Below are 26,460 nucleotides of genomic sequence, written 5' to 3'. Positions count from 1 at the left end.
CCGTACACACTCGTTCGAGAGTGTTAGTTGATTGGTTTACAATATTCCCATGACAGACGTCATCAGTGGATATGTAGTGATGTCGCTAAACTTAACCCATGTGACAATCTGAGGTCGGGCGTTGGCCTGACAGCTTCAGTATATCAATATCTGAATTTATTGTTTTCATTGGTGTTAGGAGGAGAATGACGTCATTGTGACGTCGTTCATCAAGAAATAAAGCCCTGAAGTGTAAAGATTATCTCGTCCATTCACTCAACGTGGAAAACTGTTAAACAATGAAAATGATAGGTATATGGTGTGTGCTCAGCCGGCAGGTGATTGAGACGCCAAACATTTTCTTCTTTCGTTTTGTCTATAACAGAGATGGTGTGTGTGGGGGGGGGATGTGGGGGTAATTCAATTTGGCAGGAGGGGTCGACCCCCGGAGGCTGGTGGACGCCTGCCACGCGTCTTCCCTACATGGTCCCCCTAACAGTACTGCCGCTGTTGTCTCCTCCCTCGCCAGCCATCGTGTAGCGGCCACGAACCAGTCGCTGAGACGGCCAAGGCCACCGGCAATCATGGGTCTCAGCCAGTCGCGTCTTCGCCAGTCACGAGGGCGCCACCAACACATTACCTCACCGTAGGTTTACCAAGAAGTTCTTAGGTTATGTGTTGCGGGAGAGAAGGGATGACAAATGAATGTCAGGTGTGTGTTGCGTGTAATAACGTAAATACTTGAGTTTTGTTAAGTGGGAGTGACTGTCCATTCCAGGTGACTGGAAGGATTAGGGGGAGGGAGGGGGGTTATTTCTGTGTTGGGGGACTGAAGACTTCTAGGGAGATACACAGACATTTTGTTATGGATGAGCCAGCATTCCCTCTGTTCTATGTAGTGTTGTATGTTGTTGCTTGATAGTGTCAGATGTTGTGATGTGGGAAGTCGCCCTTGGCAAGGATATCGCTGTCAGTAGACGTAAGGTTCAGGTGTCGAGGAATCTCTCATGCGAAAGAAGTTAATAATCTTCCTGTTCCTGTGAGACGTGCAGCCCTGACGCCGAAGGAGCCATGTTCAGGGGTCATGGTTTCAATAGTAATAATGATAATAATGAGAACAGCGATAATGATAATAGTAATGATGATGATGATAATGATAATGATGATAAATAATGTAATGATAACGATAGAGATAATAATGATGGTTACAATAACGATAATAGTAATAATGATAATATTAGTAATAATGATAATAATAATAGCAATGATGATGATAATAATAATGATAATAATAGTAATGGTAATAACGATAATAATGATAATAATAATAATAAATGATAATAATAATGATGATAATAATAATAATAATAATAATAATAATAATATTAATAATAATAATAATAATAAAGATATTTGTGCCTTAAAGGAATGTGTTTTACCTGGGTGTACAAGTTATAGTGTTTGGGAATATGACGTCAGTTAGATAGGGGTCATTACTTGTGTTACAACGTTGTTTGTCATGGTGTGGGTAGTGTTTGAATCACTCACCACCGCTGCTGCTGCTGCTGCTGATGCTGTGGTGGTGGTGGTGGTGAGTGAAGTTGATTGTGAGAGGAAACAATAACTCACCTGTAACACTGACACACACTCTTTTATGACTTGTATTGTGCTGCGCATCGCTCCTGACCTCTGACCCCTGTATCATGTTAGGTACCGTACCCCAGATGATGGCTGTACTTAGTGACCCGTATACCGTGTCAGGTACCGTACCCCTGGTGATGGGTGTACCTCGGAGTGACCCATGTACCGTGTCACGTACCGTACCCCTGGTGATGGGTGTACCTCGGAGTGACCCATGTACCGTGTCACGTACCGTACCCCTGGTGATGGGTGTACCTCGGAGTGACTCATGTACCGTGTCACGTACCGTACCCCTGGTGATGGGTGTACCTCGGAGTGACTCATGTACCGTGTCACGTACCGTACCCCTGGTGATGGGTGTACCTCGGAGTGACCCATGTACCGTGTCACGTACCGTACCCCTGGTGATGGGTGTACCTCGGAGTGACTCATGTACCGTGTCACGTACCGTACCCTGGTGATGGGTGTACCTCGGAGTGACTCATGTACCGTGTCATATACATAAGACTGCAGTCAGTTCTTCACACTTATATATTTTAGTCTTAAACTACGTGGGTAGTGAGAGGACATGGCTGTATGTTGTAGTAACGAGATATTAACGGTAGGAAGTATTGCCTCATACATTAATAGGAGGAACTTTTATTGTTTAATCCTGACATGTTATTCATAGGATTGTATTTTTCTCTGAAATATTTTATCGGTGGTCGAGTGGGGCACTGTAGGAATTTCATAAAACATGCAGAGGTGTTCCCAAACTCAATTATTTTTATTTTGTTTTTGATTCAGTTATCATCGTCTTTGAATGTTAAATTTTTCAGCTGCGGATTAAACCAGTGGTTTATTCACTGGTTCATCCTCATAATAGCAGATTGTTAATTTATTCATTGAAGAAATATTTTAAAATGAATCACATTTTTATGTAGTTTCATTTTTTTCTTTATTTTTCCTTCTGTGGAAGTTATGATGATCTGATGTATTGTCGCGACCTCTCTGTGGCGTCAGGAGGGCAGGACCACCTCCTGGTAGTGCGTCAGGAGGGCAGGACCACCTCCTGGTAGTGCGTCAGGAGGGCAGGACCACCTCCTGGTAGTGCGTCAGGAGGCCAGGACCACCTCCTGGTAGTGCGTCAGGAGAGCAGGACCACCTCCTGGTAGTGCGTCAGGAGGGCAGGACCACCTCCTGGTAGTGCGTCAGGAGGGCAGGACCACCTCCTGGTAGTGCGTCAGGAGGGCAGGACCACCTCCTGGTAGTGCGTCAGGAGGGCAGGACCACCTCCTGGTAGTGCGTCAGGAGGGCAGGACCACCTCCTGGTAGTGCGTCAGGAGGCCAGGACCACCTCCTGGTAGTGCGTCAGGAGGCCAGGACCACCTCCTGGGTAGTGCGTCAGGAGGGCAGGACCACCTCCTGGTAGTGCGTCAGGAGGCCAGGACCACCTCCTGGGCAGTGCGCCAGGAGGGCTAGAATTTGCCCAATTTATGTGTAAAGAGAGAGAGAGAGAGAGAGAGAGAGAGAGAGAGAGAGAGAGAGAGAGAGAGAGAGAGATGCCCTAATGGGGCTGTGGGTCATCGGATGCAGCTTGGAACTATGAAGGGCATGAGAAAGAAGAATATATAAATTATATGAGCTCGTCAGATGCTTGCAGACTTACATCTTAATGTAGAAATGTTCGTGAAAAGGGAAAAACAAAAGAAAGAAGAGAATTTCACAGCTTCTTTGTTCAAAGAAAGAGGGATATCGCAACGGTCAGTGCTCATGTGGTAGGTTTCTACACATAATATGGGAAGCAGCCACTAGGCGCATGATGCAACTCAGAACCAGATCTTAGTTTGTAGGACTCACGATATAGCATAGGAGAGCATGGCTGAAATATCTGCAGAACATAGAGAGGGAAGCAACATTACTAGTGACAGAAAAGGGTCGTTGAAAAAAAAAAAAAAAAGACTATAACAAGGATGTTGATAAGGCATTTGTTTCCATTCAGGTTGCAAAAAGAGATAGAGGAAGAGTCACCTGAAATGTGCCAGCAACGCTCCATGCTGGGCAAATCAGACCCATGTAGATATGGAATAGCTGCTCACATGGAAAATAGTTGCGCCACGTATACTACATTTCCAGATTTTAGAAGTAGTTTTTGTGAAATTAATTATGTGTGGATTCAGCTTAGAAGTCGTGGTTCAGTCCAGTTTGTTTGTTATAGCAAGGTTGTGATATAATGTCTGAAATAGTAGAAAACCAGTGAGATCATGAGTTAAAGGTAGAAATTGAAATTTTGTACCATTGTATCTAACCAGATTACTGCTTACCCATTCTGAGTCATTACACTGGTTCGAATTAGAGAGAAAATACGTCAAGTGCGAGGATCGAAGTCAGGAAGGAGGAAAGTGATTGTGAAGTATACTGAGAGGGGTTATTGGTCTGGGGGTAAGGTTGGAGGTTGAAAATGATCTTATGTGGAGAGGAGGAGGAGGATAGGGCGACAGTGAGGAACGCCACTGTTGACGGGTTAAGAGGCAGAGTTGCACCATGAGTGAGTACAACGATGGCTAGACTGAAAAGGAAACTTTGTAGTAGAGAACAAAGAGAAGCAGAAAAGCTAAAGCAAGAAAGTTTAGAGGGTACAAACTAATGCCACACCTTGTCATATGCTTTAGAGACGTCGAGCACCTCGCTAAAAGTTTCCTCAAAATTTGTCTGTTGTTGTCATGAGTTCCTCTCTCCGTCTTTATTGGTAGTTGAAGGACTATCTTTTCTATTTTTGTGCTGGTGAAACTGGAAGTGTTGGTGTTTTTGTGGCAGCGAAATACTGTACTTTGTGTCAGTAGTGGCGGCAAGTTACTATCCTGTAGGTAATAACTTGTCTGGTGTCATTTGATATTTTTCCAGCCACCTTCCCTCTGACACGAAGACGCTTGCAGGCCCTGTGTTGCCTCCCTGCCTCCTCAGACACGGTCAGATCCCTCATTCCATGCTGCATTACCTGGTATTATGATGGGTTATGATGGAAAAGAGGCAGGCAAGAGACTCCTCCCTGGACTGGTCTGGTATTGGCGCAGGCAAGACCACCGGTGATCAGAGTGGCGGGGAGGTCAGGTCACGGCAGGGCACCACCTCGCTTCGTTAAGGACTATTCATGATCCAATTTAGAAGAGCAATCAAAGGCGTAAGTGGCCATCCTTAACCTTACCGTCTGAAGGAGGCGCAGGACAGTGCTATACGACAGCTGTCCGTGATTGGTCGACTTCCGCTGTGTGGTGGTGGGGGTGACGGTGGGGGAGGGGATGGATAGTAGTGGAAAGGCAAGGGGTTGATGAGGGTAGTGGAAGGACAGGGGTTTAATGGGGTAACAAAGTGGCAGGGGTGGGTCGGGGTAGCGGAGGGGCAGTGCTTTGGTGGGGGTAACAATGTGACAGGAAAGAGTGTCCTTCCCTCCCGAGGGAGGACGTGGGGATTAGCATAAGATTCGGCCCGGTACATGAAATATTGGTTCTTTAATGCCCCACCAACCTCACGCTGTTGACTGTTTTCATATTTCATCCACTGGATTATTTTCTGTGTGTGTGTGTGTGTGTGTGTGTGTGTGTGTGTGTGTGTGTGTGTGTGTGCGCGCGCGCGCGCGTGAACGCATTCTATAGTAGGAACAAGCCATTTTTTCCATTGTAATAATGGACGCCACTTTACAGGGGCGAGTTGACCGTAGGAAAGACGAGAGCTGTGAAATTTTTCAGTGTACTGTACTTGGTTGTGGGATTTGACTACGTAAAAGGCTGATGCAGGAGGGAACCAGCAGAGCTCATATTCAACACTATCAACAGTAAACACATTTTTGTGGTTCTGGCTCCCAACCATAAGGCTCTGGACAGTCATTTCACTCATCATCAAATAGAATAAGTATAATACGTCATACAGACTGACATCATGCGTTCCCAAGTTGTACTTATTGTTCAGGTGTGCCAGTGACACTTGGCCCATCAATGGGTATCTAAAAAGACGTGTTGATTAATATCTTAACTTCGCAGAATTAAATAAATGTCAGTAAATGTATACCATTGGTTGGCTAGTGAATCTCACGAGATTAGAGTGTCCAGGAGTGATTTCCCTGGTCATACATTACACTCTTACTATTGTGGAACACTTGAGCTGCCGGAAGGGAGCCTGCAAGATGACGGTCATTACCCAGAGAGGCTTGAGAGCAGGGCAGCAGTCACTGGACATCCTGAAGCAGCGTTAGTCATGTTCATATATACCACAATCTCCCTGTACCAACGGTAACCCTCGTTCGATGGAACTTGTACCCAAACATCTTCCGTGCACTGTTGCTCGTACCCCAGCATCAGTGGTCGTACCCAAGCACTCGCCAATCAGTGCTTTCGTTGAAGGCTTTATTCATTAACTTTTGGGTGATCTTGAGGAGGAGGAGGTGGTGGTGGCGCTATTTGTGACGAGTGTTATCATGATTCATGAAGGCCTCGCAGCTTTCCTCTTTTATATGAGCAACAATATAGACATACTCAACATTTCTTTCAATAAACATAAAAGTTTTTATAGTTAGGATATGACTTGAAACTTTAAACTCGTTTTGCAGAGAGGCACGTAAATAAGTAGTCCATTTATTTCTTGCTGGCTTTGTTTTACTAAAAGTTCCAAAATCTCGATGAGTTTTTACGTTGGAATAAATATCCATACACGTCCATTAGTTTTATATTGGATTTGCCTTCCCTCCCGACCAAGACTAGAGCCGCGGGTGGGATGTGCCGCTGAGTGGAACTGACGAGGCGGACTCCCCTCCCATTCCTAACGGAGGAGGAGGAGGAGGTGCAGCACCCAGGATGGTGTCAGCAAGGCTTCTGGCTGTATGGGGTTGATACGTGACGGTGTAGGTTTAACAAGGTTAGCTATGTGTGTTTTTGAGTTACGATGAGTATTGGTGTTGGAGGAGTGTGTTGTGAGGGTACAATGTCGGGCGCGGAGAAGGAGGTCTACATTCGAGTGATAGATGTGGGCGTCAGGCTACAGGTGGCAAGGTTCCCATAGGAATCATTATGAATTCCTTGATATTTCTCTGACCGAAGTTAATTCCCTCCGGGCAGCACATTCTAACAAGACTGGCAATAGTTAGGGAAGTATTGTCTGTGTAGTTTAGTAAGTAAACATGTCACATTATAAGTTGATCTTAAGATCAATATATTGTCAGTGTCATCCCAGGAAACACTAACGCCTGCATCATTGACACAAGAGAAAACTTTTGTTTTCACACACCCCTTGTGTAGCAGGAATCATCCTTGTTCAGTCTTTTTGTAAGTAATTTAGACTTTAATGATTATAACATTTTTGTTATTTACACAACATTTGCAGAATGTGGTGTCATATTAGAGTAGTTTGAATTAATAGATTCTAGGATTTTAGATTTCACAAAGTTTTGCTACAATTTAAGATTTTCCACATCGGTTTGAAAATACCCGGACTTTTTCCGTGAGAAGCTACTAAAGACCAAGGTTTATGTGTGTGTGTGTGTGTGTGTGTGTGTGTGTGTGTGTAGAGGGTGAGTGTCTTCGTGCAGGAGTGGGTGGATGGATGTGTAAGGAGAGTGGCTGTGCTGTGTAGGGAGGGTGGATGTGTGTGAGTGTAGGGTCGGCGGGTGTTTGAGGATGTGTGGTTTTTGAAGGATGGAAGTTTATGTGAGGAAGGCAGAAGCGTGCGTAGGCAGGAAAGATGAGTGTACCTGGGGAATGAAGATATATGTGTAGGGAGGAAGGATACGATATAGGAAGCGTGGATGTGCACGTATGTCTGTGCGTATAAGATTGTGATTTCCTTAATATTGGCCATTAGGCAGGATTGCCATCCAGTGTGTGATGAGTGGCATCGTTACCATCAATGAGCCGCTGTTGCCACAAAACCTGCTGAAGTGAACATCAGGGTAAAGCTTCTGTTGTGTACAGGGAAAATTACTCTATGAAATAAGCAGTTGTTTGCGTACCAATTTGATTACCTGAAAATATTATGAATTTGACACCAGCAGCTGTTACTGTAATTTACTTCAGCCGTTGATAACTGAATTCTTGTTGTAGGGTAATGGCGTACTCTTGAGTTCCCGTTACACCTTTGTTCTTTGTTTCCTCGCTGAACTATTGTGATTTTAGCAAAACTTTATTGGAGAACAAAATCACCCAATACGACAGCAAATCTGAATATGGAAATTACCCGAACGTCAAACTTTGCAATATTAGCCTAGACTTGGGAAAAGTTTGAGCGAGTCTGGTGCTGGCCAACACCATATATTTTCCACCCCAGTGCAGTTTGTGTTAGCGACGTGTTCGTGACATGTCGTCAGCTCGCCTGACTGGCCTCGGACATTGTATTACGGTTTCAGTAGAATTTGGTAGTGACCATGTCAGACCAGGACAGATCAGGCTCTATGTAGACCAGGGATGCCGTCACTCGCTGGATGATCTCGTTAGGTTGGTAACAAATGATGCTGGCGTGACACCTGGTTACCAATGTTCAGCCTTGGATATAGTTGTCTCCTGGTGTCCCTTACTGGTCGTGATGTCGTGATGTTGTGCACTAATGCTTCTCTCCGTTGGGGTCAGCGATCATAACATGCGTCTGTCACTCCTCCCGATTATGGATCGTACACTATAAGTCAGTTCCAACGTCTTAGTCAGAGTGATCATAACATGCGTCAGAGCATCATTCCCACTGACCATTATGAAATCCGTCATCGCGTCACTCTTTTCGTTCACACCCTTCAAACATTACATACCATCCTCGACCATACTACTCAAACTCCTTTATGTATTATGAATAGTTTTTACTGACCTCTGAAGACGCCCCGTGTGATGTTTGTAGTGTATAGTACTTCTCCTGGGTATGAGGATTACCATACCATATATGCCATACCATATATATATATATATATATATATATATATATATATATATATATATATATATATATATATATATATATATATATATTGGAAAGGATCACAATTTTGCACGTGATCAAGATATTCCTATGAGTCCACGGGGAAAATGAATGTAAATGTTGCCTTTAGCAACAATAATACTATAAAGAATATCTTAATCAGGAATTCACCAGAAAATTCTCTTGGTTGCATCTATAAAGTTCCTTGTGGAAACTGTGATAAATTTTATATTGGTCAGACTGGTAAGGATCTTTCTGTTAGACTTAAGCAACATAAATATAGTATAAGAACGGGACAGGAATCAAATGCCTTGTTTAATAATGTTAAAAACTATGATCATTGTATTGACTGAAGTAACGCTTCTCAGTTGTTAACTCTAACTCTGTTACCAAGAGAAATATCATTGAATCTTCTATTATTAAATACACAAAGAATTATAATCTTAATATTAGTGATGGTCTGCACAAATTAGATAACTTTATTGTTGATAAGATTTGTAAAATGATAAGTTTATGACCGCTCGTTATACGTTTTGGACAATCACATGTTTACCAAATGGCGTCCTAGCTTCGTCTCTTCGATGTATATCAACTGACTGTTATATTCCTCTCTTGTGTCTCCCCTGATGATGTGATTATTACACGAAAGTGCACTTGGGAACTTTTCGTGTTTCATTTTCCCCGTGGACTCATAGGAATATGTATATATATATATATATATATATATATATATATATATATATATATATATATATATATATATATATATATTTTCATACTATTCACCATTTCCCGCGTTAGCGAGGTAGCGTTAAGAACAGAGGACTGAGCCTTTGAGGGATTTCCTCACTTGCTCCCCTTCTCTGTTCCTTCTTTTGGAAAATTAGAAATGAGTGGGGAGGATTTCCAGCCCCCAGCTCCCTTTTTACTCGCCTTCTACAACACGCAGGGAATACGTGGGATGTATTCTTTCTCCCCTATCCCCAGGAAAAATATATATGTATATATATATATATATATATATATATATATATATATATATATATATATATATATATATATATATATGTATATATATATATATATATATATATATATATATATATATATATATATATATATGTATATATATATATATATATATATATATATATATATATATATATATATATATATATATTTTTTTTTTTTTTATTTGTTTTTATTTTGCTTTGTCGCTGTCTCCCGCGTTAGCGAGGTAGCGCAAGGAAACAGACGAAAGAATGGCCCAACCCACCCACATACACATGTATATATATACACGTCCACACACACAAATATACATACCTATACATCTCAACGTATACATATATATACACCCACAGACATATACATATATACACATGTACATAATTCATACTGTCTGCCTTTATTCATTTCCATCGCCACCTCGCCACACATGAAATAACAACCCCCTCCCCCCTCATGTGTGCGAGGTAGCACTAGGAAAAGACAACAAAGGCCACATTCATTCACACTCAGTCTCTAGCTGTCATGTAATAATGCACCGAAACCACAGCTCCCTTTCCACATCCAGGCCCCACAGAACTTTCCATGGTTTGCCCCAGACGCTTCACATGCCCTAGTTCAATCCATTGACAGCACGTCGACCCCGGTATACCACATCATTCCAATTCACTCTATTCCTTGCACGCCTTTCACCCTCCTCCATGTTCAGACCCCGATCACTCAAAATCTTTTTCACTCCATCTTTCGACCACCAATTTGGTCTCCCGCTTCTCCTCGTTCCCTCCACCTCTGACACATATATCCTCTTTGTCAATCTTTCCTCACTCATTCTCTCCATGTGACCAAACCATTTCAAAACACCCTCTTCTGCTCTCTCAACCACGCTCTTTTTATTACCATACATATCTCTTACCCTATTATCACTTACTCGATCAAACCACTTCACACCACATAATGTCCTCAAACATCTCATTGCCAGCACATCCACCCTCCTCCGCACAACTCTATCCATAGCCCACGCCTCGCAACCATATAACATTGTTGGAACCACTATTCCTTCAAACATACCCATTTTTGCTTTCCGAGATAATGTTCTCGACTTCCACACATTCTTCAACGCTCCCAGAATTTTCGCCTCCTCCCCCATTCCTATGATTTACTTCCGCTTCCATGGTTCCATCCGCTGCCAAATCCACTCCCAGATATCTAAAACACTTCACTTCCTCCAGTTTTTCTCCATTTAAACTTACCTCCCAATTGACTTGACCCTCAACCCTACTGTACCTAATAACATTTACTCTCAACTTTCTTCTTTCACACACTTTACCAAACTCAGTTACCAGCTTCTGCAGTTTCTCACATGACTCTGCCACCAGCGCTGTATCATCAGCGAACAACAACTGACTCACTTCCCAAGCTCTCTCATCCACAACAGACTGCATACTTGCCCCTCTTTCTAAAACTCTTGCATTTACCTCCCTAACAACCCCATCCATAAACAAATTAAACAACCATGGAGACATCACACACCTCTGCCGCAAACCTACAAACAACCATGGAGACATCACACACCCCTGCCGCAAACCTACATTCACTAAGAACCAATCACTTTCCTCTCTTCCTACACGTACACATGCCTTACATCCTCGATAACAACTTTTCACTGCTTCTAACAACTTGCCTCCCACACCATATATTCTTAATACCTTCCACAGAGCATCTCTATCAACTCTATCATATGCCTTCTCCAGATCCATAAATGCTACATACAAATCCATTTGCTTTTCTAAGTATTTCTCACATACATTCTTCAAAGCAAACACCTGATCCACACATCCTCTACTACTTCTGAAACCATACTGCTCTTCCCCAATCTGATGCTCTGTACATGCCTTCACCCTCTCAATCAATACCCTCCCATATAATTTACCAGGAATACTCAACAAACTTATACCTCTGTAATTTGAGCACTCACTCTTATCCCCTTTGCCTTTGTACAATGGCACTATGCAAGAATTCCGCCAATCCTCAGGCACCTCACTGTGAATCATACATACATTAAATAACCTTACTAACCAGTCAACAGTACAGTCACCCCTTTTTTTGATAAATTCCACTGCAATACCATCCAAACCCGCTGCCTTGCCGGGTTTGGATGGTATTACCCGGGGGACTAGAAACCCTCCCCTCCTTGTATTTTGACTTTCTAAAAGGGTAAACAGAAGGAGTCACGCGGGGAGTGCTCATCCTCCTCGAAGGCTCAGATTGGGGTGTCTAAATGTGTGTGGATGTAACCAAGATGAGAAAAAAGGAGAGATAGGTAGTATGTTTGAGGAAAGGAACCTGGATGTTTTGGCTCTGAGTGAAACGAAGCTCAAGCGTAAAGGGGAAGAGTGGTTTGGGAATGTCTTGGGAGTAAAGTCAGGGGTTAGTGAGAGAAGAGCAAGGGAAGGAGTAGCACTACTCCTGAAACAGGAGTGGTGGGAGTATGTGATAGAGTGTAAGAAAGTACTCTAGATTGATATGGGTAAAACAGAAAGTTGATGGAGAGTGACGGATGATTATTGGTGCATATGCACCTGGGCATGAGAAGAAAGATCGTGAGAGGCAAGTGCTTTAGGAGCAACTGAATGAGTGTGTTAGTGGTTTTGATGCACGAGACCGGGTTATAGTGATGGGTGATTTGAATGCAAAGGTGAGTAATGTGGCAGTTGAGGGAATAATTGGTATACATGGGGTGTTCAGGGTTGTAAATGGAAATGGTGAAGAGCTTGTAGATTTATGTGCTGAAAAAGGACTGGTGATTAGGAATACCTGGTTTAAAAAGAAAGATATATACAAGTATACGTATGTAAGTAGGAAATATGGCCAGAGAGCGTTATTGGATTACGTGTTAATTGATAGGCGCGCGAAAGAGAGACTTTTGGATGTTAATGTGCTGAGAGGTGCAACTAGAGGGATGTCTGATCATACTCTTGTGGAGGCGAAGGTGAAGATTTGTAGAGGTTTTCAGAAAAGAAGAGAGAATGTTGGGGTGAAGAGAGTGGTGAGAGTAAGTGAGCTTGGGAAGGAGACTTGTGTGAGGAAATACCAGGAGAGACTGAGTACAGAATGGAAAAAGGTGAGAACAAAGGAGGTAAGGGGAGTGGGGGAGGAATGGGATGTATTTAGGGGAGCAGTGATGGCTTGCGCAAAAGATGCTTGTGGCTTGAGAAGCGTGGAAGGTGGGTTGATTAGAAAGGGTAGTGAGTGGTGGGATGAAGAAGTAAGATTATTAGTGAAAGAGAAGAGAGAGACATTTGGATGATTTTTGCTGGGAAATAATGCAAATGAGTAGAAGATGTATAAAAGAAAGAGGCAGAAGGTCAAGAGAAAGGTGCAAGAGGTGAAAAAGAGGGCGAATGATGAGAGTTGGGGTGAGAGAGTATCATTAAATTTTTGGGAGAATAAAAAGATGTTTTGGAAGGAGATAAATAAAGTGCGTAAGACAAGGAAACAAATGGGAACTTCAGTGAAGGGGGCTAATGGGGAGGTGATAACAAGTATTGGTGATGTGAGAAGGAGATGGAGTGAGTATTTTGAAGGTTTGTTGAATGTGTTTGATGATAGAGTGGCAGATATAGGGTGTTTTGGTCGAGGTGGTGTGCAAAGTGAGAGGGTTAGGGAAAATGATCTGGTTAACAGAGAAAAGGTAGTAAAAGCTTTGCGGAAGATGATTATATATATATATATATATATATATATATATATATATATATATATATATATATATATATATCATATATATCGTTAATGAGATGGCCTTGATTATTGCATTGTCCTTGCCGTCTCAATTAACATAAAAGAAAATGAGATGGAAAAGATCGGAAGACACCTTGTGTTGCAAGAGGTCAATACCACCGAAACAGCAGGAGGTGAAGGAATTTGACGCTATCACATTGGGTGATGGTGGTCGAGTGAAGGTAGTGACACACTGGATGTTGGTGGAATAAGGGCAGTGATACTGGAAGGCTGTGGTATGGGGGCAGTCACACAACGGATAACAGTAGAGTAAGGACAGTGACACACTGTATGGTGATGATGGTGATAAGATGTTAGTGTGTAGGCGTTGGAGTTCGGCCAGTGACAGTGTGTGATACGGGTGGTGGTGGAGTAAGGCCAGTGACACCGTAGCGTCAGGTTGGGCCACACTTTGGTCCATTAGGAACACTTCCTGTCCTGCCATCATTACCGTGCCATTCAGGTTGGTCGCCGGCCAGAGTTTCTTGAAGGATTTAACTTATTACTTGGCCCCTTTGTGCTTCAGCGTTCGAAATTTTTCTTTCCACAAAAATACGACTTTGAAACATAAAGTGAAGTATCTTAATCATATCACTTACTTGGACGTGCCACGCCTCTGCCAGCCAGAGTGGAATCAGAACCCTTCCCTGTTGTTAACCTTCTCACCTGAAGCATAGCTTTACCGTTTTCTTGATATGATCCTGGACATGGTTGTCAAGAGGTGCCTGCATTAGTCCCAGACTTGCTCTTAGTAAGAACTTGGCATGCTTGACTCGTTATTGCTTCCTACAGTTTATGGAACCGGTCACACGAAGATTGACCCTTGTGGTACCTTCTACTTTCCTAGAATAGTAAAACTCTAAAAGTTTTTTTTGTCTTACCATTTTGTCACAGCTTTTCCGTCTTTATGGGTCGGGTCTACAAACACACGAGGACTCACTCTTTCCTATAATGCATCGTTGTCCTTATATTACCATCTTACCTTCCATCTTAGATGGCCATGATGGTGGGGGGAGGGGGTTTATGCTTTGCTCGTGATGTTGGTTGCAGAATGGTGTGGCTACTTTAAGAAAAATCATTTTAAGCTAATCACAAGAGAGGGAGTATTTTTCTTTCCATTTCCTCGGCAAGAGTATATGGAGTAATAGTTGAAAGTCATTCTATTTTCACATATCCTTGGCATGAATGAGTGGGAGGGATGTTATGTTTTTAGGCAAAATTTTCTTTGTTTAGGAATGTTCTTGTTAAATATGTGCATCAGGAATGACAACGTAACCCAAGGAAGTTAGCGCACACTCAAGTTTGTTGGCGTCAGTAAAACTCGCCGCCTGAAGTTTGGTTTGTTGTTTTTGATGTTAGGTGGGCCTCCTCCTCCCCTAACCCATGTGAGGTGGGCCTCCCCTAACCCATGTGAGGTGGGCCTCCTCCTCCCCTAACCCATGTGAGGTGGGCCTCCCCTAACCCATGTGAGGTGGGCCTCCTCTCCCCTAACCCATGTGAGGTGGGCCTCCCCTAACCCATGTGAGGTGGGCCTCCCCCTCCCCTAACCCATGTGAGGTGGGCCTCCCCCTCCCCTAACCCATGTGAGGTGGGCCTCCCCCTCCCCTAACCCATGTGAGGTGGGCCTCCCCTAACCCATGTGAGGTGGGCCTCCCCCTCCCCTAACCCATGTGAGGTGGGCCTCCCCCTCCCCTAACCCATGTGAGGTGGGCCTCCCCCTCCCCTAACCCATGTGAGGTGGGCCTCCCCCTCCCCTAACCCATGTGAGGTGGGCCTCCCCCTTCCCTAACCCATGTGAGGTGGGCCTCCCCCTCCCCTAACCCATGTGAGGTGGGCCGCCCCCTCCCCTAACCCATGTGAGGTGGGCCTCCCCCTTCCCTAACCCATGTGAGGTGGGCCTCCCCCTCCCCTAACCCATGTGAGGTGGGCCTCCCCCTCCCCTAACCCATGTGAGGTGGGCCGCCCCCTTTCCTACTCCACCTGAGGTGGGCCTCCCCCCTTCCCCTAGCCCATGTGTGGTGGGCCTCCTCTTCCCTTAACCCACGGCACACCTGGTGACTTTACCTTTGTTGGGTGGGTTTCACCATCTGGAGCATCCAGACGTGGGTGCCACACCTAGTGCTGCGAAGCGGTTAGTGTTACTGAATGAGTTACGCAACGGCCTGACCAGGGTTGGGCCCACATGGGTTCGAATCCTGGGCGTGGCAGTCAGCCTACACCAACCCGTGTTCGCCCTCCCCTTACGGGGCTGCCCGTAGGTAGGATGTGTGTGTGTATATATACACAAAGGAGGCAATATGTGGTGCATACATACTAGGTTAAGAGACGAGGCAACAAGAAAGTAAAACTTTCCCCGTAACACACAAATGATAATCACAAATAGTAATCACAGGCAGTGTAAGGGCTGGCGAAGGTGTCACAGGGGAGATTACGGAGAGATGAGTTGAGAATCTGGTTAAGGCGGGAAGCTTGGCAGCCTCTCGAGGGATGATGACCCAGGGCCGTGTCCACCGTCCTCCAGGGAGAGCCCTTATAACCTCTTCCTAACGCGTTTACTCATGTGAGAAAATGTTTATGTTGCCGCGAGTGTCCTGACAGTGTCTTTTCCCTTCCTGTGAAGCTTTATGGCAGTGTCTCTTCCCTCCCTGTGAAGATCTTATGGCAGTGTCTCCCTGTGAAGCTTTCCTGGTTCTACCTCTCATCCCTGAGAAGCTTTCTTACCTGTGTTTCCTTCCTCCCCGCGAAGCTCTAGCTGTGTCTCTTCCCGCCATGTGAAGCTCTCCTGGCAGCTCCTCCTGCCTCCTTGGAACAAGAACAGAGTCGCTAGTGTTCATCACGATCTGAAGCTGTTAAAGCCTCCGGCTTTTTCTTGCTCTCTTTAGGTTATGTTGTGTCTGGCTGATCAGGAAGCAGCTTATGCTGCTGGGAAGGCCTACCTATGGCGCAGGGCTGTATTAACAAGGTCTGCCGCTGTTACCCTGACTCTTCCTTTCCGGCACATACTCATCTTGTTTATGGGCGAAAGGTCCACTAAATGCATGTCAGTGTGACGGGGATCTAGGTAGGTACACGTAGCTGCCAAGACTTCGTTAGATAAGATCTCTTGATTTTGGTGATGGATGGCATGGCATTGTAGGGGGCACGTGAGGGAAGTTGCTGCTCCGTTACACTGGCCTTAAATATTTGTGAAACCTTATAAGAACTGCCTTACTGACTCACTCACTGTAAGGCTTACTTTAACGAGTGACTGAATGTAATGCAGCCTTCGTGTCCCTGATCACTAGATATATAAACAAATATTGAATACGGGTTCCATACTGGTTAAAACTTATTTATGTATGTGTATGTATGATTTTTAGATTTTGTGTAATAATACGGAAGTTTCCCCATTACAGCATCAGTTAGATGTAAAAGAAGCATAACAACTTTGCTCACTGTGATGACACTGAGAGTCAGCGTTGGACTGAAGGTGGAGGAGACCCAGGCTGGTGTGTTCTACTGCAGCCCTGCCATGTAGTGCTTATATCACAGTTCACGAGACTTATAAAGATGGTGATTACAATGGTGGATAGCATTACAATAAACAGCATGCAACCACTCTGACATGAGCAGGACGCTGTGACACCTTCAACTGTCCTGGTGGAGGCAACAACAACCTTAAATATGAAAAATCGTCCCCATTGCGCCGACAACAGGGACATGGCCGACCCCGTCGATGACGCACAAATAAAAGCTCAACATTTCACCGTGGAACGATGCCCCCAAGGTGAGGAAGAGGACGAGTTCTCCTTCATCTGCCTGTGTCCTGAGCGACACAAAGACCGGCGCTTATCGTGTCGCTCACCCGAGAATCACATATCTTTCGCCTTAACTCGCCCAACTCTCATATCATTCCAGCCCACGGCGGTTTCGCGTTCGGTAAGGTGCGGTGCGAAAAATCAGTGTCATTCCGAACGTATGATGGTGAATGATAGTGAGAATAACTGCCGTGTTTCATATCGCGTTCCCTTCAATCAGTTCATGTCATTGGCAGCACCTTCAGGAGTTCCACGGTGCTGTGATTCTAATGAAGTTATAAATCCAGAATCAAAGGCGGCAGTTGTGTGTGACAAGGTGCGGCGGCTGGCAGGTAAAGAGTGCGTCCACCCCACCCCCCGCCACGGGCACCATCTGCCAAAGTTAATAGGAAATTCTCATATTGTGAGTGATAGTATGGCTCCCTCGCGTGTTTACTCGGCGTCATCCCCTACTGTATCTAGCCCGACACACCGTACTGGCCTCGGCTGTAGGTCCTTCATGAGGCAGAAGTGTACACCGAACTCAAGGACTTTCCCGCCGGATCTGGTTGTCACGCCTCAGCGGCTCATCACGTCCACCGGTATCACGCCCAGGATAAGGTTCCCAGGCTGTCCACTCATCATGTGGATCATCCTCCTCATTATCGCGAGTCTAGATGGGCGTGTGGGCGTGCGGGCGTCAGAGTTCCCGGACCGTGAGTGTTGTGATTCTGCACCACCCCCGCCACCGCACTACCACACCACCACCTCCACCACACCCGTGCCGCTCGTCAGGTCCACCTCTACCACCACTACGCCGCCGTCTCCACCCAGCTTCTTCCCCACCTCGTCCGTGCCCCCGACAGGTAAGTACCGTCCCTGGAGACGTGCTATCACTCTATGTATTGCTAAATTTCCCCAACTTTTAAGCCGTGAACTACGACGTGAACTGGGAGCTTTGGGCCTCATCGGTTTTCTGTTTCAGCTCAATAGAGGTGCCGAGCTCTTATGTCTGCCTCTCTCACCCTCTCCTCTATCCTGCTTCTCTTGTCCTCAGACAGTTGTGTTCAGTGGAACACGTCCATGTTTGCACTTGCATTTTCATATCTTTTCTTCTTCTCTCTCATGTTCCACTTACCCTCATATGCCTCTTGGTCTCTCTAGTCGTTGTCATCCGCCTCTTCCGTTCTTTCCTGTACTTCTGACTCAAACTCTGTCGTCCCCTCTAGTGTCTCGAACTTGCCCTCCATTGCTCCCTCCCTAGCCATCCGTTTCTCATCCCTGATGAATTTATTACTGGCGCGCGTGTCGTGTTGTGTAACCTATTTGTGTTATACAGGGAAGTACTCCTGTCATACAATTCATTAAGTTTATGTATGCTGTCTGGATTAGCCAAGTCCTCAAATCATGTTGTTCCATTCACTCAAAAATCTTAACTATAAAAGTACAACTTTACTTCTTTCCGATAATTTTTATGCTTGCTTTCATGTTATGTCCCTTAGTTTTGTGTGTGTTAAAGCGCACCAGAAAGCAAGATTTTACTGTTAAAGTGTGTATTACTCTCTCTCTCTCTCTCTCTCTCTCTCTCTCTCTCTCTCTCTCTCTCTCTCTCTCTCTCTCATTTACTCGACTAACCTACCTCCTGTACAACTAAGCATGATCGAGCCCCACTTCTTCCCTTGATTCCTTTATCTCCTACCATATTGCAGTTCATCTTTCTTTGAGGTATAGAGTGTTTGTTATCGCTTCTCCCTATGATGCTTTTTTCTCTGGTCTCTGTCGCTAGGCTGAATTGACCTCACAGTTCCCTGGTTGTGTAAGTAGTGTTTTGTCATCCTTCACTCGTCTTCCCTTTCAAGCTTACATAGTCAAAGACCATGTGACCTTTTGCCATCGCTTGTTGTCCATCTGTTAACTTTTCACATTTGGGTCTTCTCGTCTGAAACTAGTAGACCCATCTGAGCCAAGATTGCCAGGAATGTGTCCGTAAGTGATTTCTTTTGAACATCGTTCGATACCCCCAAGCCGTCATCCTATATGGCCGCTATAACTAGACTCCTTCCGTTAACTTTATACATGTCAATCTCCTCTGAAAATATTGGACTAGTCTGAACCCAACTTGCTTGAGAAGGTCCTTGGATGGGCCTTTTTTGAGTGTGTTCGGTGACCCAAGAACCACCCAGCGTGGCTGCTGTTATGAAAAATAAATTTTTTATTATAGCCGAACGTTATTGTTTCATGGCAAAATTTCCTGATTTGGATTGCGGCTGCTTCACTGACTTCTCCCACTCGTTTATTTTTTTTTGTAATATATATATATATATATATATATATATATATATATATATATATATATATATATATATATATACGAGTGAGTAACGTAAGGGTAAGAGAGATGTGTGGAAATAAAAAGAGCGTGGTTGAGAGAGCAGAAGAGGGTGTTTTGAAGTGGTTTGGGCACATGGAGAGAATGAGTGAGGAAAGATTGACCAAGAGGATATATGTGTCGGAGGTGGAGGGAACGAGGAGAAGAGGGAGACCAAATTGGAGGTGGAAAGATGGAGTGAAAAAGATTTTGTGTGATCGGGGCCTGAACATGCAGGAGGGTGAAAGGAGGGCAAGGAATAGAGTGAATTGGAGCGATGTGGTATACCGGGGTTGACGTGCTGTCAGTGGATTGAATCAAGGCATGTGAAGCGTCTGGGGTAAACCATGGAAAGCTGTGTAGATATGTATATTTGCGTGTGTCGACGTATGTATATACATGTGTATGGGGGGGGGGTTGGGCCATTTCTTTCGTCTGTTTCCTTGCGCTACCTCGCAAACGCGGGAGACAGCGACAAAGTATAATAAAAATATATATATATATATATATATATATATATATATATATATATATATATATATATATATATATTATACCATCTTGTCCCAAGAGTCCTTTTTATCCTCAGTGGGATAACTGCAGGGCTCAGGAATCCAGCCACGTCCACTGGGTAGGACTTCAGACCATAAAGCGTGGTAGTATTGCGTGCTTCTTGGTGTACAGAGAGTGCGGAGCAATTAACCAGTAAGTGTTTACTGTGTGCACTGTGATAGTTGCATCGTGGGCTGGAATTGGTGATTGTAATGTGTTAGAGGTAGATGACATTCATTGCGTAGACAAGAAAGTGTAACTCGCATATGTTCGGGGAGTGCAGTTTCAGGAGGATACATGTCTGGTGGGATGCTGTTTAAGACTGAGTTAGAAGGGCGTTTGTTTAGTGCTTGTTGAGTCATCTCGGTGAGTTTATATGTCATCAAGCTCAGTCATGTCACTTATCCTATAGGCCAACAATCCTCTCAATATCTTTTTTCTCTCTCTCTTTTCTGTCCATCTTTCTGCCCTTCCTCCTAACTGTCGCATCTTACTAGCTTTCCTGTTTTTCTGCCCCCCCCCCCACAAACTCTTCTCCCAAGCCATCCATTTCATGGCCTGCGTCCCTGTATCTATCCACTGTCTGTCTTATGTTAATCTTGCCTTCTGTGTTGATTCTGGTCTATTTTGCCGTCCCAGCATTAGGTTCGTGGGCGTGTGTTGAGGACAGGTGCGGGCGGCGTGGCCCCCCTGTTTGTATCCAAGCCTGCACGCCTCGCTCTGATGAGTATCTCCCCCACTCTGCCTTTCCTTTCATCTTTCTCTTTTTGATTGGATGGTTAGGCCCCTCACTGCCTCTCCCTGCCCCCATGGCCCCTCCCCACCACTTCTCTTCCCTCTATCAGGTCGTCCCCACTACTCCTCTGCCACTCCTCTCACCCTTAGCCTCTCATCCCAGCCTCAGAACCGCTCCTACCGCTCCTTCTTGTTATTCACGTGCCGGTAGGTTCTACAGGAACCTCCGCCATCCCTCCATCGTGATAACGTTTCCTCCAGTGTGTTGTGTCTGCCATCCACTCACCAGTCCTGGCTCAACTGACCCCCCTAGCCCATCCGACCCTCGTGGCCCGTCCGACCTCCCTGGCCCACCTGAGCTTGCAGGAGCCGCAGTTAGAGCCCTTCGGACCCAGGTGCAGGGTGCCTCACCCTGTAAACTGAGCTGCAGCTTAACTTTAACGTTTACCTTTGAATACGACCACTGGTGCCCCTCTCGTCCACACTCCCCGCTCTCTCTCTCTCTCTCTCTCTCTCTCTCTCTCTCTCTCTCTCTCTCTCTCTCTCTCTCTCTCTCTCTCTCTCTCTCCCTCTCTCTCTCTCCCTCTCTCTCTCTCTCTCTCTCTCTCTCTCTCTCTCTCTCTCTCTCTCTCTCTCTCTCTCTCTCTCTCTCTCTCTCTCCAAAATACACACTAACCTTTTTTCAACACACGTTTGTCTCTCCCTACCTTCCTCCATAACACATCTCTCATTCACCCAGTACACCTCTCACCCAGCACGTCTCTCACCCAGCACACCTCTCACCCAACTCATCTCTAACATATAACACCTCTTGCTCGGCACGTCTCACTCCCCGCTCCCCAGCACACATCTCACCTCTTACCTCCGTCATCATCCCACTAATTAATGTCCTCCACTTGCCCCTCTCCTCCTCTCTCGTTCATCACGTCGGCTCTGTGGACGTCCGTCCTTCCATATATTTTCACACGTTTCTGTCTCTTTCCTGTATATTCACTCGGTATCGTGTCTTGCTATGTATTGTTAGTTAAAACTGATGCAAATCAAACCCCTTATATTTCTTCCTCTTCCCTTCCTTCCTTCCCCTGCCTTGTAATACCTTTCTACAGCCTTGTTCTTAACCTGTTCTTCATCGTCTCTTCCAGCTGCAGCTCGTGCGCCCCTCTTCAGGCTCATCCTAACCCTGTTTTATAATCTTCCATATCACGGTGATCTGGCCCAGTACCCGTCTCTTTCCCCCACATAGTGGCACTTGTGTCCCTCTGTGATGTAAGCATTCTGCACACGCTAAATGACTCGATTCCTGAACCAACTAAGGTAAAGGGAAGAGAGGGAGAGTGTAGGTTCGCTGATGAAAACAATGATGAAGGGATGGAACTACTCCGGCATGCGGATCAGGAACTGTACTTGTATATATTGTGTATCAGAGTGGCTCTAGGAGATGGTGTTGACCCAGCCAGGTAACAAGGACTCTCCTCTGATATCAGATGACACTAGTTTGCCAGAAACTATAAATAAAAAAGAAGAGTACAGGAAAGATGCGCGGAGAACAAGAAGTAGCTTGATGGAGAGACTGAAGATAGAAGGATGGGGAATGTTGTGGGGTCACATGGGTAGGAGGGAGTTAATGAGACACGAGTGTTGAAGGCTGCAAGAGTGAAGATGTTGGAGGTATGGCTGACCAAGATGAAAGGAAGGACAGTCATGCCTCAGCATTAAGATGAGAAGGAGGTGAGCAGAGAGTGTTCACAAACATGATAGCGTGCTTAACGCCTTTGATTCGCAACTTGGTGTGTGTTGGTTGTTTTGATGTTCGTGTGGGCCAGTATGATTGTAATATAAACAATAAGTATCTTGTATTCAGCATCAGGCCAGAGATAATGCTGCTCACTGGAAGGAAAACAAATATTAACACTTCCTTTACCTCTTGATCTGTCCTCTTCCGTGTCTTATCTGCCATCATCCTCCCCAGCCCATTTTCATTTCTCGCCAGCCTCAGGCACAGCTCAGATTTCCTCGTTCATCCACGCCTTCTTCTGTTCCTTCCTATTCGTCCCTCCGTGTCGTAGACCCTTAAATAGCTTCCTTTTATATAAAAAATAAGAATAAACTTACATCAGGCTGGCAGATTACACCTTACCTCCACTACCAGGGTTATTCTCCCGCCATCACTACCTCTGCCCGACCCACCCATCAACCTTCATCTACACCTCCAGGATGGCGTCGACGGCTCCCACACTCCTTACCAGGCGCCACCACAGAATCCTTTCATTATCTACTAACTAACAACATCCTTAGCAACAGCCCAAAGATAATGTTGTTCTTGTATTTCTTACAACACCGCAGGAGACCCTCTCGTCCCCTTCCTTCAGTAGTTAGTCCCTAGGACTCTACCGTCAAATCAAGGAACCTTCGCTGCCACACGCCTTTCTAACAAGGATCCTAGGAACCTTACAACCCCCCCCCCCCCGATGATCTCACCAGAGCATCAGAAAGTCCTTCACTGCCAAGCTCTCTCTCTCTCTCTCTCTCTCTCTCTCTCTCTCTCTCTCTCTCTCTCTCTCTCTCTCTCTCTCTCTCTCTCATTATCGTAAATCATTAGTTAATCCTGGGAAACTGGTCAGACTGAATTTTACACCTTGTCAGCCATAGCAGTCCCCCCCCCCCCCCTTGCCCAGTCCCCCCCCGTAACTAATCTGATGAAGGAAGCAGACATCCCGGGAGAAATCTAAAGGTCTTCTTCAGTAGTGTCGTTCACCTTTAATCAGGAGTTATTCTGTTCCTCAGTATTATATAATCTTTTTTATTCCTTTATATATCTGGTTTTGTATAAGTACAAATTTGAATACAGCCAGTGCTTTTATGACTTCTTTATGACACCATTTGGTAAACATGCATATTTACCAAATGGCGTCCTAGCTGAGTCTCTTCGATGACTGTTATATCATAACTGACTGTTATATTTCTCTCTTGTGTCTCCCCTGATGTTGTGATAATTATACGAAAGTGCACCTGGGAACTTATCGTGTTTCATTTTCCCCGTGGACTCATAGAAATATATATATATATATATATATATATATATATATATATATATATATATATATATATATATATATATATATATATATATTTGTGTGTGTGTGTGTGTGTGTGTTTTCAGATTTGGTTCTGTTTCTCCTTATAACTTTACATTGTCCCTCATGGTATATGTTTATTTGTATGCCGGAAGTATGTATACAATGTTCGTCCTTGTACGGCTGGGAGTGGCGCACATAGAGCAGACAGCTGTTATCCTAGTGCCACACAGACTTGACCCTACCATACACAGCAACCTACATGTAGCACAGACAGGACTCACATGTGGAAATGAATTCGATTATGATCATAACCATTGTCATGGTAACATTGATCATAACCATTGTTACGGTAACATTGATCATAACCATTATCATGGTAACATTGATCATAACCATTGTCATGGTAACATTGATCATAACCATTGTTACGGTAACACTGATCATAACCATTGTTACGGTAACATTGATCATAAACATTGTTACGGTAACATTGATCATAACCATTGTCATGGTAACATTGATCATAACCATTGTTACGGTAACACTGATCATAACCATTGTTACGGTAACACTGATCATACTTGCACCAAGAAATCGTCGTATCATTGTTTATTTCCTGTATCGTAATAACACAATAATTCCATACACATAAGAGACTTTGGCCCTATAACTCTTGTTTTGTTATAACTTCCCATTTGTCTTAATCATGTAACACGTCAATGTGTCCACGTATCGCAAACAGTTATGGCGTCATAGACGTTCTAAAAGTTGTCTTACGTATCCTCGTAATTCTTTTAAATATGATGTTATCATGGTGTACTGATCATGATGTTATCATGGTGTGCTGATCATGATGTTATCATGGTGTGCTGATCATGATGTTATCATGGTGTGCTGATCATGATGTTATCATGGTGTGCTGATCATGATGTTATCATGGTGTACTGATCATGATGTTATCATGGTGTACTGATCATGATGTTATCATGGTGTGCTGATCATGATGTTATCATGGTGTACTGATCATGATGTTATCATGGTGTACTGATCATGATGTTATCATGGTGTACTGATCATGATGTTATCATGGTGTACTGATCATGATGTTATCATGGTGTGCTGATCATGATGTTATCATGGTGTACTGATCATGATGTTATCATGGTGTGCTGATCTTGATGTTATCATGGTGTACTGATCATGATGTTATCATGGTGTGCTGATCATGATGTTATCATGGTGTGCTGATCATGATGTTATCATGGTGTACTGATCATGATGTTATTATGGTGTGCTGATCATGATGTTATCATGGTGTACTGATCATGATGTTATCATGGTGTACTGATCATGATGTTATCATGGTGTACTGATCATGATGTTATCATGGTGTACTGATCATGATGTTATCATGGTGTACTGATCATGATGTTATCATGGTGTGCTGATCATGATGTTATCATGGTGTACTGATCATGATGTTATCATGGTGTGCTGATCATGATGTTATCATGGTGTGCTGATCATGATGTTATCATGGTGTGCTGATCATGATGTTATCATGGTGTGCTGATCATGATGTTATCATGGTGTACTGATCATGATGTTATCATGGTGTACTGATCATGATGTTATCATGGTGTACTGATCATGATGTTATCATGGTGTACTGATCATGATGTTATCATGGTGTACTGATCATGATGTTATCATGGTGTGCTGATCATGATGTTATCATGGTGTACTGATCATGATGTTATCATGGTGTACTGATCATGATGTTATCATGGTGTGCTGATCATGATGTTATCATGGTGTGCTGATCATGATGTTATCATGGTGTACTGATCATGATGTTATCATGGTGTACTGATCATGATGTTATCATGGTGTACTGATCATGATGTTATCATGGTGTGCTGATCATGATGTTATCATGGTGTACTGATCATGATGTTATCATGGTGTACTGATCATGATGTTATCATGGTGTGCTGATCATGATGTTATCATGGTGTACTGATCATGATGTTATCATGGTGTACTGATCATGATGTTATCATGGTGTGCTGATCATGATGTTATCATGGTGTGCTGATCATGATGTTATCATGGTGTGCTGATCATGATGTTATCATGGTGTACTGATCATGATGTTATCATGGTGTACTGATCATGATGTTATCATGGTGTACTGATCATGATGTTATCATGGTGTACTGATCATGATGTTATCATGGGTCGTGGAGGGGAACCCAGTGATCTTACAACTGTTATAGGTGTTGCCAACATTTGCACCAGGCAGGAGGCCAGGATAACACGGCGTCTGGGCCATACCTGCAGCTGGCCACCAGTCTCGTTGAGATTAATGATAGTTGAACAGCACATCTTGATGGGCCGTCGGCTACAAGCACCAGCTGTTGGGCGGGTGAGCCAGCTGCATCAGTCGGTGTTCTCTTGGAGCCAGGTGGTCCTGGCAAATGGTTAATGGGTCTCTAACAGCTTCTTACAGTGTGCTTGGCACCACTGGTGGTGGCCACCATTCCCGTGTAAGTTATTACATCATATTTGACTCCGTCGTTCCTGCCGCTGGTATGATAGGCCTGTGTCTCAGGCG

The 26,460-nt window shown here is 44.4% G+C and overlaps 1 protein-coding gene across 25 annotated transcripts in view; it reads left to right on the top strand.

Annotated features, from left to right (window-relative positions):
• LOC139747051 (uncharacterized) overlaps positions 1-26,460 on the top strand; it is a 1,040,326-nt gene that overhangs the window by 427,402 nt on the left and 586,464 nt on the right. For 11 of the 25 annotated variants that reach the window (XM_071658814.1, XM_071658808.1, XM_071658804.1 and 8 more), the window contains exon 1: positions 16,731-17,977. The exons of the other annotated variants lie outside the window; for them this stretch is intronic. In XM_071658814.1, the coding sequence (XP_071514915.1) occupies positions 16,999-17,977 (979 nt within the window). In that variant the 5' untranslated portion in view covers positions 16,731-16,998. Of the gene's footprint in view, positions 1-16,730; positions 17,978-26,460 lie in introns of those variants that run through there. 25 annotated transcript variants of the gene reach the window in all.

This window comes from Panulirus ornatus, chromosome 67, assembly GCF_036320965.1.
Source record: "Panulirus ornatus isolate Po-2019 chromosome 67, ASM3632096v1, whole genome shotgun sequence".
Taxonomy (NCBI): Eukaryota; Metazoa; Arthropoda; class Malacostraca; order Decapoda; family Palinuridae; genus Panulirus; species Panulirus ornatus.
This window is presented reverse-complemented; position numbering and strand designations above follow the sequence as displayed.